Source organism: Scyliorhinus torazame, chromosome 13 (genome assembly GCF_047496885.1).
Source record: "Scyliorhinus torazame isolate Kashiwa2021f chromosome 13, sScyTor2.1, whole genome shotgun sequence".
In the NCBI taxonomy this organism is placed as follows: domain Eukaryota; kingdom Metazoa; phylum Chordata; class Chondrichthyes; order Carcharhiniformes; family Scyliorhinidae; genus Scyliorhinus; species Scyliorhinus torazame.
In genome coordinates this window covers 20,326,873-20,345,228 of record NC_092719.1, presented here as the reverse complement: position 1 = coordinate 20,345,228, position 18,356 = coordinate 20,326,873, and the positions used below count along the sequence as shown (strand labels likewise).

Genomic DNA, 18,356 nt, shown 5'->3' with positions numbered 1-18,356 from the left:
GGCTGAATGCCCTTGACTGCTGAAGTGTTCCCCGACTGGAAGGGAACATTCCTGCCTGGTGATTGTCGCGCGATGTCCGTTCATTCGTTGTCGCAGCGTCTGCATGGTCTCGCCAATCTACCACGCTTCGGGACTCTGATCTCCGGGTAAGCGTTCTCCAAGACGGCCTTCAGGACGCGCGACAACGCAGAATCGCCGAGCAGAAGCTTATAGCCAAGTTCCGCACACATGAGTGCGGCCTCAACCGGGACCTGGGATTCATGTCGCATTACATTCATCCCCCACCATCTGGCCTGCAAAATCCTACCAACTGTCCTGGCTTGACACAATTCACACCTCTTTAATCTGGGGTTACCCCATCTCTGGATCTGTAAAGATTTAATCACCTGCTAATGCTCGCATTCCAAGCATTGTCTGGCATCTTTGAATCTGTCCATATATATGTTTCTGGAACATACCTCTTCATTCACCTGAGGAAGGAGCAGCGCTCCGAAAGCTAGTGACATCGAAACAAACCTGTTGGACTTTGACCTGGTGTTGTAAAACTTCTTAATGTATTTCTATGTCACTGTAAATTCTTAAATCTTGAGATTGAATTAAATATTTTAGTCTTGCATTAGAAGTAGATCTTTAAACTGACATTGTTATCAATTTAAGTTGTGAAGCTGGAATACACTTTCAAAGTGAGGTATCAATGAAGCATTATTTGGAGATTAGAGTAACCTTTTTTGTCGCATTCTATGCCTTGGAGATATGGAGAGATGATACACTCCAGGTTATATATGTCTGAATTATAGTTGATTCAATGCTTTAAAATGTCTGCTCTCATGCCTCCAGCTACTTGCCTACAGTTTAGTTTCTCTTACCCAGGCTTAACTAATCCCACACAAAAAACAGATATCAGACAAACATAATCGAACAATAGAAAACTGAACAGTATACCCGCACTCTGAAATTCCTCAGCCTGGAATTGTAATTCCCTGCACCCTCAGATTGGGATAACCTCTCAGTCTGAGCACTGAGCAGATTATAATACATTGAGACTGAGGCTAACCCTATGACACAGGCACCCCATTAAACCATTTATCCCGTTTGGGACAAATCCTACATTTTTCCCCCATAAAAGCTGGAATTAAGCTAAATCCTCAGCAGCAGAAATGCAAGAAATAGCTTTAAGTTTCTTTTTCACTACATACTGTGTGATGCAATATAACAGTATGATATTCTATATGCATATGCAGCCATACAGAAGAAACCACAGCCAATATCAACGCAGTTACATAGCCTCTCAGCACTTAGCACCCATCTTGTAAAACAGCAGTGCATAAATCAGCTGTGATATCAAGGTAAGCGATTGGAAGCGTGTTCCATTATTTTCTTTATGCCCAACCAGGTTTCTTCAGCCGTGGGAATGATCTGACTCCGTGGAAGCCTGAAGCCATATTGACCTTCATCACGCATCTCAAAGGCAAATGCGTACTTAATACCTTGGTTGTAGCTCCAGTCGATGCTGTTCCCACTGCTCTCATCTACAGATATGAAGAAAGGTTGCACAAAGTATGAACATCCAGTCTGTCTTTGCATAAAAGTGTTGAACTATTCAACTGACCATTACATTTTTTTTGTGACATGTATTTTTAGGGACATTGCCCATTCCTAATTGCCCTTCAACTGAGTGGCTTGCTGGACCATTTCAGAGGCCATTTAAGAGTCATGTGTAGGCCAGACCAGATGAGGCCAGCAGATTTTCTTTCCTAAAGGACATCAGTGAACCAGATAGGTATTTACAGCAATGGTCATCATGAGACTTGTAATTCCAGATTGTTTTTATTGAATTTATTGAATCTGCCGTGGTGGGATCCAAACTCAGGTCCCCAGAGTGGGTTTGGTTTATTAGTCCAGTGGCAATACCACCACACCACTACCATACTTTGCACAGGCATGCTATCGGATTGCTTGCATGGGTCATATGCTATTTCATAATCGTAGAATTATGGAAAATTACAGCATGAAGGAGGACATTTTAATCATAGAATCTCTACAGTGCAGAAGAAGGCCATTTGGCCCATCGAGTCTGCACTGACCCTCTGAAGGTGCACCCTACCCAGGTCCCCAACCTGTCCCCTGCAACCCCATAACCCCACCTAACCCGCAGATCCCTGGGCACTAAGGGGCAATTTATCATGCCCACTCCACCTAACCTGCACGTTTTTGGACTGTGGGAGGAAACCCACGCAGACATGGGGAGAAAGTGCAAACTCCACACAGTCACTCAAGGCCGGAATTGAACCCAGCATCCCTGGCACTGTGAGGCAGCAGTGCTAACCACTGTGCCACCGTGCCTTCCCAACTGGCTGCCAGATCTTCGAGAGAGAGAGAGCTGGACGATGCGTTCCGTTTCCATGTTCTTTCCCCAAGGCCCTGCAAAACTTTCCACTTTAACTATTTATCCAATCTCCTCCTGAATGTTACTGTTGAATCAGCTTCCACCACACTTAAAAATGTTTCAAATCTGTGTCGTTTGGTTCCTGATGTTTCTAAACCAGTCGTGTTTCCCCTCATTTACCCTTATCAAACACTTCATGATTTTGAACATCTCTATCAAGTCTCCCTTTAACCATCTCTGCTCCAAACTAAACACCCCCAGTTCCCCTTGTCTCTCTTCATCCCTGTTACCATTCTAATACATCTCCCCTGGGCCCTGTTTAAGGTCTTGACATCCTTCCTAAAGAGAGGGATCCAAAGTTGATCACAATTCTCCAAATTCTGGATCTAACCAGCATTTTGAAAAAGATTTAACAGATCTTCTTGGCTTTTGTACTTTTGGAATTCTCCGACCATTGGGACTTTTTCTTCTTTTAAAGTGAAGACTGGAACAATGAAGGAAGAGTTAAACGAGAGTGATTGATTGGAACGGTGGAGTGAGGTTAAGGAGGGAACTTTAGGAACATAGGAACTTGAATAGGCCATTCAGCCCCTCGAGCCTGTCCCGCCATGTAACAAGATCATGGCTGATCTGAGGCCTAACTCTGTATCCCTACCCTTGGCCCATATCCCTTAATATCAAAACGCTATCTATCTCAGATTTAAAATTAGCAATAGTTCTCGTTTCAACTACTATTTGTGGGAGAGAGTTCCAAACTTCTACCACCCTTTGAGTGAAGAAGTGCTTCCGAACATCTCTCCTGAACGATCCAGCCTAATTTTTAGACTATGCCCCCTAGTTTTAGAATCTCCAAGTAGTGGAAATATCTCTATCTATCCTGTCTTTCACCTTTAATATCTTGAATACTTCGATCGGATCACTCCTTAACCTTCTAAATTCCAGCAATAACAGGCCTAATTTGAGAAATCGCACCTCGTATTTTAACCCCCACAGCCAAGGTATCATTTTAGTAAACCTGCGTTGCACTCCCTCCCAGGCCAAAATATCCTTCCTAAGGTGTGATGCCCAGAACTGCTCACAGTACTCCAAGTAGGGTCTAACCAGGGGTTTGTATAGCTGCATCATAACTTCTGTGTCTTTATACTCCAATCCACTATAAAGGTTATGAATCATTGCAGCAGTGAGGTGAAGGTTAATTCTCTCAATTAAATATAGTTAGTTGATGTGTGGAAAATAGGTGAAGAGAACTGTTGAACAAAGGCAAGGAGGGATTTTGTTCATCCACGTACAGTGCAGATTGGTGATGCAGGTGCATGCAGCACCCCACCAGCAGAGGGCAGGCATGCACAAAGCTGCTTTTGGCCCCGACTAGATCAGAATTCACTGCTGGGGTTAGGGGTGACATTTTGCCTCTGCAACCTGTCTATCTGCACGGGGGCATGAGCTGGTCACTGATAGGCCTCCTGGGCACCGGCAGCAGTCAATCCCTGACTATTTTGTCCACTTTTTAAAATATTACCTGTGGCTGTTGTATTTCTTCATGACTGTGCCTGAGTGGGGTTGACACTGCTTTAAGTTGCTTCTATTATTGCAGGAGGAAAAACCAGCTCGGAATTTTCAAACCCCAGTAAAAGTCGGTAATACTGGCATTGGTTTTCCCCAATCTCACATCATGAGGTAAAAACAGGCAGTGACAGACACCCAGGTTAGCCAATCAACATACAGGACAGAACACAACCAATCACCGGACAGAACACCAGAGGGGGGCTTCCAACTATAAAACACACGAGGCATCAGCACTCCGCCTCTTTCCACTGGTGACAACTGTAGTTAGGGTGTATATATCAGTCAGCACCTTCTACACGTGGATCAGAGCTCGCCTGGTCTAGTTAGTTAGAGTTAGTACACTTAGGGTAGTGAGTCAACCCACAGCCACCTGTGTGCATTGTTACATAAGTTCAATAAATCGTATTGAACCAACGCCTACGTTTGGTGTATGCTTTACAGTTCATCTGCATCCTGTTGCAGTCCGTGTTACCCCAGGGTGAATAACACGACACTCTCCACAATGCAACCCCTATCCTTGAATGCACCCCGCCACTATCCTTGTTTAGGTTGGGGGCAAAGGTGGAAGAAAATGGTTGAATGGATTGAAAAGGAGACAAGGAAATGCAAATCATGTTAGCTTCTTAATAACTGAGAGAATAGACTTCCGGTTGCGGCTATGCCTAGGTAGGGCGCACGTTCGGCAGGTCCCGCCAAGAACGGACTTTTGGGCCCTTTCGAGGAGCCCCAGCGGCACTTGTACGACGGTTCCCAGTGTGGAAAGGTGATAGTAAGGTTCCCCCAGCACTATATGGAGTGGACCAGGAGTGGAGTGATCAAAAAAGTGGTTTTGGAGCAGCGAAGAGAGCGGGGGAGGAAAAGCAAGATGGCGGCGGGTAGCGTGGGCGCAGTGGTCGCGGGAGCAGCAAGAGTTCCTCAAAAACTGCTTTGCGGAGCTGAGAGCAGAAATGCTGGCGCCAATGAAGGCGCCGATCGAAAGGCTGGTGGAGACCCAGAAGGCCCAAGGGGTGGCGATTTGCGAGGTGCGACAGAAGGCCTCAGAGAACTAGGATGAGATTTTGGGCCTGGCGGTGAAGGTGGAGGCGCACGAGGCGCTACACAAGAAGTGGCAGGAGAAGTTTGAGGACATGGAGAACAGGTCGAGGAGGAAGAACCTTCGGATTCTGGGTCTCCCTGAAGGAGTGGAGGGGTCCGACACTGGGGCATATGTAGCTACAATGCTTAACACGCTGATGGAGCGGGAGCTTTCCCGAGGCCCCTGGAGCTGGATGGGGCTCATCGAGTCCTGACAAGGAGACCTAAAGCCAACGAGCCGCCAAGGGCTGTAATGGTGAGGTTCCACCGCTTTATGGACAGAGAGTGCGTCCTGAGATGGGCGAAAAAAGAACGGAGCAGCAGGTGGGAGAATACGGAGATCCGTATCTACCAGGACTGGAGTGCGGAGGTGGCCAAGAAAAGGGCTGGTTTTAATCGGGCCAAGGCGGTTCTCCATCGGAAGGGGGTGAAGTTTGGAATGCTGCAGCCAGTGCGATTGTGGGTCACGTTTCAGGACCGTCACCACTATTTTGAGATGCCAGATGAGGCGTGGACCTTTACTCAGGCTGAAAAGCTGGACTCGAACTGAGGGTTTGTTGTGGGGGTGAGTTTACTGTATTTTGGGGGTGTTCTTCTTCTGGTTTCAGGTTGAGAAGAGGGGAAATGGGAAGGGGTGAGTGGATATGATGTGGGGGCTGTGTGAAAGTGTGGGCGCCGGTACTGTAGGGGCAGGTCCCCGCTGATGAAGGGGGGGTGGAAGCCCGGGGATGGGGAGCTGGGGCAAGGTCGCAGAAAAAGGAGCTGCGCCGTAGGAGGCAGGGCCGGCTCGGATGGAAAGCACGAGCTTTTTCCTGCACTAAGGAAGGGAGGGGCGGGGCCTGGGGGGAAGGGTGGTGCTGGAGGAGAGCGCACATTGATCGACAGGGAGAGGTGGGGGGATTCCCACACTGGGGAGGCGTTGTAATGGCTGGAGTGGCCAGGGTTAGCAGGAGTCGGCTGACTTACAGGAGTGTAAAAGGGGGAGCAAAATGGCTGGACGGTGATCTGGCTAGCGGGGTGGGGGGGGGGACTGGGTTGCTGCTGTATTGGCCAAAGGGGAGCTGGAGGTAGAAGAGGGAGTCGGGGGCGCCCTCGAGGAAGCAGGTTGCAGGTCGGATCGCTCCCGCCCGCGATGGGCAAACGGACCTGTTTTGCAGGATTTCTTCGGGACCTGGCGGCCTGAATCGGTGGAGGAGACGAAAAGAAGAGGTTTTCCCCCCGGGATATGGACAGTCGGACCAGAAGTGGTCGAGTGGAGCGGCGAAGTTCGAAGCAGGAGCAGCGGGGACCTCTGACCAGGCGGCGAAGCATGGCGTCCAGCAGGGACCAGGGAGCGGAGGCTCACTGGCCAAGGGAGCAGCAGATGGAGTTTTTCCGGAGCTGCTTCGCCGACTTGAAGAGGGACACGTTGGACCCGATGAGGGCGGTGATGGATCGAATGGTCGAGGCGCAGGCGGGCCAAGAGAAGGCGCTCAGGGAGGTCGAGGTGAAACTCTCCAGCCAGGCGGACACGGTAACGGAGCTGGAGCACGAGGTGGAGGAGCTGAACGCCCGCCAGAGGAGGATGCAGGAGCAGCTTGAAGAACTGGGGAACAGAGCCAGGAGGCAGAACCTGAGGATTGTGGGCCTCCCCGAGGGCTGTGAGGGATCGGATGCGGGCGCATACGTGATGGGTATGCTCGAGGCGCTGATGGGACCGGAGGCGCTGATGGGACCGGAGGCCTTCCCTCGACCCCTGGAATTGGATGGGGCGCATAGAGCCCCCGCAAGGAAGCCCAGGACGGGTGACCGACCGAGGCCCTTGGTGGTTCGCTTTCACCGGCTTGCCGACAGGGATCGGGTGCTGCGATGGGCCAAGGCGGAGAGGAGCAGCAGATGGGAGAACTGTGAGGTACGCATCTACCAGGACTTGGGAACGGAGCTGGCCAAGAGGCGTGCAGGATTCATCAAGGTAAAGGCAGCCCTCTTCAAAAAGCAGGTGAGATTTGGAATGCTGTATCCTGCGAAGCTTTGGTTGACGTTTGAGGAACTTCATTACTACTTCGAGACACCAGAACAGGTTTGGGCCTTTATTAAAGAGAGGAAGCTGGACTTGAACTAACGGACATTTGGTTTGTTTTTCAGTGCTCTACAGTGGCGGCGGTATGTTAACCCAACTTGTTTTGACTAGGAATGGACTTTTTTTGGACTTTTACTTTTATTAAAAGAAGAAGCTGGACTTGAACTAAAAGACTCTGGGCTCACAGAGCTGTTGTGTGGCGATGGTCCGTTAAATTATCCTGTACTGTAATGTTTTATTTAAGATTGTATTCAGCCTGGACAGAGAACGGGGACTGGAGGGCGCACTGCTTAGGGTGAGTTTGGGAGCTTGCAACGGGGGGGGGGGGGGGGGGGGGGGAAGAGGGGCCCTGCAAAGGGGGTCCCGCGCTTGGTACCTTTTGGCGGGAGACTGGGGCCTCTGATAGGGGGATGGGCTAGGGGGTGGGTAAGGGACTTGAAAGGGCACGGGGAGATACAATCAGGTTAATGGGTCTTTGGGGTGTGGGGGGAGGGCCCGAGCATTCGGACGGGAGACAGCCAGGCGCTAAGGGCAGGGGTCAGCGTAGTTAGCGTAGGTCGGGGGGCACCAGGGAGAGTAGGAGAAAGGGCGGGCTAGGGCCAAGCGCGGGGCGGACCTGGCAGGTCAGGCCTCGGGGGGTCGGGAGGGGGGGGGCAGCCGGGAGGGAGAGCAGAGAAGACTTAAGAGGGTAAGGGGGGGGGATCAGAAATCCCCAGGGGAGATAGTCGCTTGCAGGGAATAGCATAGGAAACCGACAGTAGCAGCACCCGGGGGGGGGGGGGTTTAGAGCCACATTAGGTTAGTTGAACACGTGGGGCATGGGTAAATAGAGCTGGTTGGGGAAGTGCTTTATTAAATATGTTTATTCTCTCCCACTGTTCGTTTTCAATATGTTAAGGCTTTTTTTCTCTGTAAATGTTACAAATCTGTTTTAAATAAAAAATTTCCCCCCCCCCCCCAAAAAAAGAAGCGGGAGTCGGGGCGGGGGTCAGCCGCCTGGGGGACTGGAGGTGCGAGAGGCGCGGGCACGTGGCTGGCCTAAAAAAGGGGATGGCTAGTCGGCAATGGGGGGGACAAGTAGCCCCCTGATCTGGCTGATAACATGGAATGTGAGGGGCCTGAATGGGCCGGTCAAGAGGGCCCGGGTGTTCGCGCACTTAAAGGGACTGAAGGCACACGTGGTTATGCTCCAGGAGACACACTTGAAAGTGGCAGATCAGGTCAGGCTGTGAAAGGGGATGGGTAGAGCAGGTCTTTCACTCGGGGCTGGATGCGAAGAATAGAGGGGTTGCGATACTGGTGGGGAAGCGGGTGTCGTTTGAGACAATGAATATTGTGGTGGGTAATGGAGGTCGATATGTGATGGTGAGTGGTAGGTTGCAGGGGGTGCGGGTGGTACTGGTGAACGTATATGCCCCGAATTGGGATGATGCCGGATTTATGAAATGTATGTTGAGTCTGATCCCGGATCTGGAGGCAGGGAGCTTGATAATGGGGGGGGGGGGAACTTCAACACGGACCCAGCACTGGACCGTTCCAAGTCCAGGATGGGTAAGAGGCCGGCTGCAGCCAAGGTGCTCAGGGGGTTTATGGACCAGATGGGAGGAGTGGATCCGTGGAGGTTTGCCAGGCCGATGGCCAGAGAATTGTCTTTTTTCTCCCACATACTTAAAGCCTATTCCCGGATAGATTTCTTTATAATGAGTAGGGCATTAATCCCGAAAGTGGAGGGAACGGAATATTTGGCTATAGCTATCTCGGACCACACCCTGCATTGGGTGGAGCTGGAGTTGGGGGAGGAGAGGGACCAGCACCCGTTGTGGCATCTCGATGTGGGACTGTTGGCGGATGAAGACGTGTGCGGGCGGATCCGGGGGTGTATTCAAAGATACATGGAGGCCAACGACAATGGAGAGGTGCAGGTGGGGGTAGTCTGGGGGGCTCTGAAGGCGGTGGTTAGGGGAGTGCTAATTTCCATTAGGGCCCATAGAGAGAAGAGAGAGAGGAGGGAGAGGGAGAGATTGGTGGGGGAGATATTAAGGGTGGACAGGAGCTATGCCGAGGAGGGGCTGCCTAGGGAGCGACAAAATCTCCAAATGGAATTTGATCTATTGACCACGGGAAAAGCAGAGGCGCAGTGGAGGAAAATGCAGGGGGCGGTATATGAGTATGGGGAGAAGGCGAGCCGGACGCTGACACATCAGCTTCGTAAGAGGGAGGCAGCGAGGGAGATTGGTGGAATTAGAGATAGAGGGGGGGAATACGGTGCGGAGTGCGGTGAGAATGAACGAGGTATGGGGATCTGTATAGGTCTGAGCCCCCCGGAGGGGGAGGGGGGGATGCGGCGATTCTTGGACCAACTGAGGTTCCTGAGGGTGGAGGAGGAGCAGTGGCGGGTTTGGGGGGTGCCGATTTGGGCTGGAGGAGCTGGTTAAAGGATTGGGGAGCATGCAGGCGGGGAAGGCCCCGGGACCGGACGGGTTCCCGGTTGAATATTACAGAAAGTATGTGGACCTGCTGGGCCCGTTGCTGGTGAGAACTTTCAATGAGGCTGGGAGGAGGGGACCCTGCCCCCGACAATGTCCCGGGCCTGATCTCGTTGATTTTGAAGCGGGATAAGGATCCATTGCAATGTGGATCGTATAGGCCGATTTCACTCCTCAATGTAGATGCTAAGTTGTTGGCGAAGGTGCTGGCTACGAGAATTGAGGACTGTGTCCCGGGGGTGATCCATGAGGACCAGACGGGGTTTGTGAAGGGCAGGCAGTTAAACACGAATGTGTGGAGGCTCTTAAATGTGACCATGATGCCCTCGGTGGAGGGGGAAGTGGAGGTAGTGGCGGCTATGGACGCGGAGAAGACCTTTGATCGGGTGGAGTGGGAGTATCTCTGGGAAGTGCTTGGGAGGTTTGGGTTCGGGGAAGGGTTCATAAGATGGGTCAGGCTGTTATATAGGGCCCCAGTGGCGAGTGTGGCTATGAACCGGCGGAGGTCGGAGTACTTTAGGTTGTACCGTGGGACAAGGCAGTGGTGTCCCTTATCCCCCTTGTTGTTTGCACTGGCAATTGGGCCGCTGGCCATGACACTGAGGGAGTCTAGGAACTGGAGGGGATTGGTCCGGGTGGGGGGGGGAGGAACACCGAGTGTCGTTATATGCTGATGACCTGTTGTTATATGTTGCAGACCCAGTGGAAGGGATGGCGGAGGTTATGCGGATCCTTAGGGAATTTGGAGACTTCGCGGGCTATAAGCTCAACGTGGGGAAGAGCGAGCTCCTAGTGGTGCATGCGGGCGACCAGGGAAGGAGGATAGACGAGCTACCACTGAAGAGGGCGTAGAGGAGCTTCCGATACCTGGGGATCCAGATAGCTAGGAGCTTGGGGGCCCTGCACAAGCTCAATTGGACACGGTTGGTGGAGCAGATGGAGGAGGATTTCAAGAGATAGGATATGCTGCCACTCTCCCTGGCGGGTAGGGTGCAGTCAGTCAAGATGAAGTTCCTTCCGAGGTTCCTGTTTGTGTTCCAGCGCCTGCCCATCCTAATCCCCAAGGCTTTTTTTAAACGGGTAAGCAGGAGTATTATGGGATTCGTATGGGCGAATAAAACCCCGAGGGTGAAGAGGGTGTTTTTGGAGCACAGCAGGGTCAGGAGGGGGCTGGCGCTGCCGAATCCATGTGGCTATTATTGGGCAGCTAATGTGGCGATGATCCGTAAGTGGGTAATGGAGGGAGAGGGGGCAGCGTGGAAGAGGCTAGAGGTGGCGTCTTGTGTGGGTACGAGTCTGGGGGCGCTGGTGACGGCACCGTTGCCGTTTCCGCCGACAAGGTACACCACGAGTCCGGTGGCGACGACTCTGAAGATCTGGGGGCAGTGGAGGCGACATAGGGGCGAGGTGAGGGCTTCGGTCTGGTCCCCGATATGAGAGAACCACAGGTTAGTTCCGGGTAGGATGGATGGGGGGTTTCTGAGCTGGCATCGGGCAGGGATTAAAAGAATGGGGGACCTATTCATCGATGGGACTTTTGCAAGCCTAGGGGCGCTAGAGGCGAAATTTGGGTTACCTCCCGGGAATGCTTTTAGGTACATGCAAGTGAGGGCGTTTGTGAGACGGCAGGTGAGGGAATTTCCGCTGCTCCCAGCACGAAGGATTCAGGACAGGGTGATTTTGGGTGTATGGGTTGGAGAAGGCAAGGTCTCGGCGATCTATCAGGAACTGCAGGAGGCGGAGGAGGCCTCGGTGGAGGAGTTAAAGGGTAAGTGGGAGGAGGAGCTGGGGGAGAAGCTGGATGAAGATCTGTGGGCTGATGCCCTGAGTAGGGTTAATTCTTCCTCCTCTTGGCCAGGCTCAGCCTAATACAGTTCAAAGTTGTCCATAGGGCGCATATGACAGGGGCGAGGGTGAGTAGGTTTTTTGGGGTGGAGGACAGGTGTGTGAGGTGCTCGGGGAGCCCAGCAAATCAGGCCCATATGTTCTGGACGTGCCCAGCGCTGGAGGGGTTTTGGAGGGGTTTTGCGAGGACGATGTACAAAGTGGTGAACACCCGGGTCAAGCTGAGCTGGGGGTTAGCATTATTTGGGGTATCGGACGAGCCGGGAGTGCAGGAGCCGAAAGAGGCCGGTGTTCTGGCCTTTGCGTCCCTGGTAGCCCGGCGGAGGATCCTACTAATGTGGAGGGATGCGAAGCCCCCAAGCATGGAAGCTTGGATTAACGATATGGCAGGGTTCATCAAGCTGGAAAGGATAAAGTTTGCCTTGCGAGGGTCTGTGCAGGGGTTCTCCAGGCGGTGGCAACCGTTCCTAGACTTTCTCATGGAGGTCAACAGCAGCAGCAACCCAGGGGCGGGGGGGGGGCGGGGGGGGGGGGGGTTGGTTTTTCTGATTTGTTTAGGTTCGAGTGGGGCGTTTTTCCTTACTGGCGTGTTTATTTGTTAAATGGGGATTATTGTATTTTGTTGGCAATCTCATGCATAATTTTTGTTTGTTTTGTGTTTTATTCTTTTTTATTCTGGTTGGAGTGTTTTGTTAAATCGTTGAAAATTTGAATAAATATATATATTTTTAAAAACCTGAGAGAATAGCAGGTGATTCAGCACAGATTAATAATAATAATAATCTTTATTGTCACAAGTAGGCTTGCATTAATACTGCAATGATGTTACTGTGAAAAGCCAATAGTCGCCATATTCCGCTGCCTATTCGGGTACACAGAGGGAGAATTCAATATGTCCAATTCACCTAACAAGCACGTCTTTCGGGACTTGTGGGAGGAAACTGGAGCACCCGGAGGAAACCCACGCAGACTCGGGGAGAACGTGCAGACCCCACACAGACAGTGACCCAAGCCGGGAATCGAACCTGGGACCCTAGTGCTGTTAAACAACAGTGCTAACCACTGTGCTACTGAGCCGCCTTTTATGTTGCAAACACATGTTTTAGTCAAAGTTGACGATGATGTTGGAATGGATGCACAGCAAGGTGGTTTTAAGGAAGGTCCTAAAGGGCCTGAGGTGATTGGTTTGGAAAAGGAATCCTACAGCATCAGGTGTCTGTGCCGGGCCCATAATGAATGGGATGCACCAACACAGTCCAAGTTAGTGAAACACAGAGTTCGGGCAGGAGGAGAGGGGCGATCGGAGAGCTGGAAGAAAATTACAGAGATAGTTAGGGGAAAAGACCATAAAGACCCAAAAAAGACACCAAGCTTTGGGGCATCAGGGACCAATGTATGTCAGAGAGGGCAGGATTACATTTGCTGTTCAAGCTCACAACAAAGGATATTAATTCACTGACATTCCTGAAATGGTTTATGGATCTACAAAACAAAATTGCAAAACAGACGGACAGTAAAAGTCAGCTGATCCATTATCTCATTCTAAGGATCGTAACCCTCAATGTTTCCCCACCCACCAGTATTCTGTTGTTTGAGGGAGCTTCCTGAGTGCAAATTGGCTGCCGTTTTCCCCACGTTACCAAAGAATTTCATTAGCTAAAGATACCTTGGGATGTCCAGGGGTTGTTAAGTGCGCCATGTAAATGCAAGTTCTTTCTTTTTAACACCGTGAAAGCTGCATGTGCGTCTACTGCAATCCCGCATGAAAGAGCAGGAAGATTGGAGTTCACAGTTTCTGATGATGCTGTTTATGTCACACCATTTCCAATGATATTTGTAAAGCTGTGCTTTCACTCAACTCCAAACAATGGTGCAGATTTTCTATTGCAGCATCAGAGGAGTGACCTGTTCTTCAGTGAGGAAAAGTCAACATTCTTTACCTGTCTTCATGGAGTTGTGACTCCTGAGTAATTCAAAATCCCATCAATTTTTAAGTATCCACATTGTACAAAAGTAGGTCTCTCCAAAACTGGACTAACAAACTTTCCGCAATTTAGTACCAACTATCGGACTTATCAGCCACTTGGAAAACGTTTAAAAATTCATAGCTGGGTTATTCCCAGAAAATCCCACCCCATGAATGAAATCTGCGGCTTGATTGTAGACCAGGCCAGGTAAGGATGACAGGTTTCCTCCCCCAAAGGGCATCAATTACTTGGGTGAGGGGACCAAATAGCTAAATTTGCCGATGACACCAAGATAGGTGGGAAGTTAAGTTGCCAAGAGAAGGCAGAGAGTCTGCAAAGTGATATAGTCAAGTTAAAGGAGAGGGCAAAAAATTGGCAGATGGGGTGTAATGTGGACAATTGGGAATCTGTCCATTTTGGCAGAAAGAATAGAAAAGCAATATACAGTTTAAATGGAAAGAGAATGCAGAACTTTGGTCTATTGCATTCGCTACTCCCGATGTGGTCTCCTCTATATCGGAGAGACCAAATGTAGACTGGGTGATCGCTTTGCTGAGCACCTTCGCTCTGTGCGCATTCAGGGCCCGGACCTACCTGTTGCTTGTCATTTTAACACAAGACCCTGCTCCCATTCCCACATGTCTGTCCTTGACCTGCTGCAATGTTCCAGTGAAGCTCAACACAAACTGGAGGAACAACATCTCATCTTCCCGTTAGGCACGCTACAGCCTTCCGGTCTCAACATTGAATTTAACAACTTCAGATGATTAGCACTACCCTACCGCGACCCCTTTGTTTTCATTCCATTTCATTTTAACTGTCTTTTACCTTTTATTTCTTTCTTGTCTTTCTTTTTATTATATATTTCCCCCCACTCTTTTCCCCTATCTTATCCCCCTTTCCCTACCTTTTCTCCCCTTTGTTTCCTCTTCCCCCCCCCCCTTTTCTCATTTTACCTCTCTCCCACCCATGTCCCCCCTCCCCCCACATCTACATTTGTCAAGGCTTACCCTATGATTTTAGTTTCCCTGCTGTTTGGCCTTTCACACCTTTTATTCTCTCTGGGGACTGCCTCTTTTTCCTTGGTTTCTGTAGCTATGACTCATCTTTCATTCCCTCACCCTATGGTATAAATATCTCCCACTTTCTATGCCCTTTTAGCTTTGACAAAGGGCCAACTGTACTCAAAATGTTAGCTCTTTTCTCTGCCAGACCTGCTAAGATTTTTCAGCATTTTCTCTTTTGGTTGCAGAACTTAGTGGTACAGAGCGATCTGGGTGTCCTGACACATGAGTCACATAAAGTTGGTACGCAGGCACAGCAAGTGATCAGGAAGGCAAATGGAATGTTGGCACTTATTGCAAGAGGAATGGAATATAAAAGTGGGGAAGTTTTACTGCAGCTGTATTGGTCATTGGTGATACGACGGGCGGGATTCTCCCGTACCCGGCGGGGCGGGGGGGTCCCGGCGGAACGGAGTGGCGTGAACCACTCCGGCATTGGGCCATCCCAAAGGTGCGGAATCCTACGCACCTTTAGGGGCTAGGCCCGCCCTGGAGTGGTTTGCGCCCTGCCGGCTGGCGTGGAAGGCCTTTGGCGCCACGCCAGCTGGGGCTGAAGGGACTCCGCCGGCCGGCGCATGCGCGGGAGCGTCAGCGGTTGCTGACATCATTCCCGCGCATGCGCATGGGGGGTTCACCTACGCGTCCGCCACAGCGGGGGGTCGGAGAATCCCGCCTCACATCTGGGGTAATGTGAACAATTTTGGTCTCTCTATTTGAACTTTAGTTACTTTGGAAGCATTTCAGAGAAGGTTCACTTATTAATTCCTGGATGAATGGGATGTGTTGAAGAATGAAAAGTGATTGGATTGAAACATATAAGATCCTGAGGATAATGGAAAGGCTGGATACTGGGAGGATATTTCCTTTTGTGGGGAAACTAAAACTTGGGACATAGTTTAAAAATAAGCTCTTTTAAAACAGGTGAGGAGAATTGTTTTCTCTAAGAGGGTCATCAGAGTGTGTAGTGCATTTCCCCAGAAGGTAATGGAGGCTGTGTCTTTAAATGTATTCAAGGCTGAGTTAGTCAGATTCTTATTAATAATACTACTAATAATAATAATAATAATTGCTTATTGTCACGCGTAGGCTTCAATGAAGTTACTGTGAAAAGCCCCTAGTCACCACATTCTGGCGCCTGTTCGGGGAGGCCGGTACGGAAATTGAACCCGCGCTGCTGACATTGTTCTGCATCACAAGCCAGCTGTTTAGCCCACTGTGCTAAACCAGCCCGTATTTTTGATAGGTATGGGAGCCAAGGGTTATGGGGACAGACAGGAAAGTGGAACTGAGACCATAATCAGATCAGGCATGATCGTATTGACTGACGGAGCATGCTCAAAGGACCAAATGTCCTACTCCCAAGTCCCGTGTTCCTGTGTTACTAAACCAGTGAACTGATGCATTTCATTGACAAAGTAGTAGTTTCATGATCATCATTACAAAGGGTGGTATTTGCCAGCCCCCTCTCCCGTGGCGTGTTTGCTGGTGGCGGCAGCTCACCAGTGGCTTCCAGCAGGGTCTTGCAGTCCCTTCGATGTCTACAGCATTTTGTGTGGCTCGCTCATCCTGCTGCCTGGGAACCCACCGGAGCATCGGCAGGACCAGGAGATCCTGGGAGAAGGGGAGGAAAATCCCACCCAAAGACCAGCTTTTTAATTACAGATTTATTAATGATTAGAATGAGAATTCTAATTCTAAATTATTAGATTCAGCTGCCGTGATGGGATTTGAACTCATGGAAAATAGAAGCAGGAGGAGGCCATTCGACCCTTCAAGCCTGCCCTGCCATTCATTATGATCGTGACTGATCACCCAACTCAGCAACCAGATCCTGCTTTGCCCCCATATCCTTTGGCCCCTTTACTTCCAAGAGCTAATTCCTTCTGAAAAGCATACAATGTTTTGGCCTTAATTGCTACCTGTGGTAGCAAATTCCACAGGCCGACCACTCGCTGGGTGAAGACATTTCTCCTCATCTCAGCCGTAAATGGTTTACCCCGTATCCTCAGACTGTGACCCCTGGTTCTGGACTCCGACGCCAATGGGAACATACTCCCTCCATCTATCCTGTCTAGTCCTGTTAGAATTTTATAGCTTTCTTTTTTTTGGAAATATTTTTATTAGGATTTTTAACAATTTGTATACAGAGAAACAATAACACAGAATAACAACTAAACAATAAGAACCACCCCCACCCTCCACTTCCCCTTACAACACTATATCCTCACCACTAAAACCCCCCACCCACTCTTATCACCCCTCTCTCCCCCCAACAGCTAACAGTGACCAACTCTTTAAAGTACATTATAAATGGCCACCATCTACGGTAAAACCCTTCCACTGACCCTCTTACTGTAAACTTAATCTTCTCGAGGTGCAAAAACTCCATCAGATCACCCAGCCATGCCGAGGTGCATGGTGATGTAGTCGACCTCCAGCCCAAGAGGATCCATCTCCTTGCCACAAGCGAGGCAAAGGCCAGGACGCCTGCCCCTGCCCCCGTCCGGAGCATCGGCACGTCCGAAACCCCGAAGATCGCCACCAGTGGGCAAGGTTCCAACACAATGCCCAGGATTGCCGACATAGTATCAAAAGAGGACCTCCTGGGACTGGGGGGGGGGGGGGGTATAGGGACATGCCAGGTCAGTACCCTGGCACTGCCCCCGGCACAGATTTGCATTTCCACATTGGCACTACCAGTTTGGCACTGCCAGGGTAGCACTACCAGGTTGGCACTGCCTGGGTAGCACTACCAGGGTGGCACCACCAGGTTGGCACACCAGGTTGGCACGGCCAGGTTGGCACTGCCAGGTTGGTACTGCCAGGGAGGCACTGCCAGGTTGGCACTGCCAGGGTAGCACTGCCAGGGTGGCAGTATCAACCTGTACTGGTGGCAGTGCTTGGGTGAACCCTAGTGGGAGCCACATGGAGGGGGGATGGTTTTATGTGTGGTGGGCAGGGGTGGGGGGGTGGGAGATGCTGGCGTTGAACGTAGTGGGGTGGTGGTGGTGGGGATTGGGGAGAGCCCCTGGAATCGCCATGATGTGGGCTGGGGGCTGTTAGAATACAGCGCTGGTTGGGGTGGCCTTTAAAGATGGCACCCCAATCTGTTTGGAGCCGGTTCACGGCTCTAAGAGTCTCCACCCCACCAGCATGATGACGTAAACCTCTCCCACTCACTTTTCTTATCCCCTCCCCATTTAAAAAGTTGGTTAAATCCCCCTTCTTCTTTACAGACCCAGATCATTTCCCTTTGTCTCTGTGCCTTATACATTTCCTCTGTATTATCCACATACAAAGCTGCACATAGCAAAATTACAACAGAACCTTCTAGATGTTGATTAGAATGCAATTTGCAGTACGTTACTTACGCATCAATTCTATGATGCTCCCGTAGGTATACTGAGTGCCATACAGAGAGGATAGAGCTTCAGTAGCCTCCTTGGCTAGAGTGGCCTATAACAAGGAGAGGTCACAGACATCATCAGGACTCAGGAAAATGACATTTGTTTTCAGAATACACAGGACGATATCTACCCACGTTGGTCGGCCATCGTCTACTTCTCAGCTGCAACTCACTCTAGCATTGGGTGGTGCGGGTTCAAACCCCACACAAGAGACTTGAACTCAGAGTCCAGCCTGATGGTCCAGTGCAGTGCCGAGACAGTGCTACTGTGTCAGAGGTGTTGATTTGTAGGGCATTGTTAAACCCAAAGCCCCGTTTTTTTCTCCCAGGTAGAAGTAACATTATCTGCCGGAGCAGCAATGTCCTAACTCATACTTATACAGTAAGTCCCATTCAAATAAAAAATAGAAAAACGCTGGAAAAAACCCTCAGCAGGTCTGGCAGCATCTGTGAAGTTAATGTTTTGAGTCCATATGGCTCATCTTCAGAGCTCTAGTCCCCAT

General features: G+C 50.4%; 1 protein-coding gene across 1 annotated transcript in view; it reads right to left on the bottom strand.

The window, feature by feature from the left end:
* Positions 1-355: 355 nt before the first annotated feature.
* LOC140387871 (carboxypeptidase A1-like) overlaps positions 356-18,356 on the bottom strand; it is a 56,726-nt gene continuing 38,725 nt past the window's right edge. Inside the window, exons 11-12 of the mRNA XM_072471130.1 lie at positions 17,819-17,903; positions 356-1,529 (exon numbers count right to left, since the gene is read on the bottom strand). Of these exons, the coding sequence (XP_072327231.1) occupies positions 1,342-1,529; positions 17,819-17,903 (273 nt within the window). The 3' untranslated portion in view covers positions 356-1,341. The remainder of the gene's footprint in view (positions 1,530-17,818; positions 17,904-18,356) is intronic.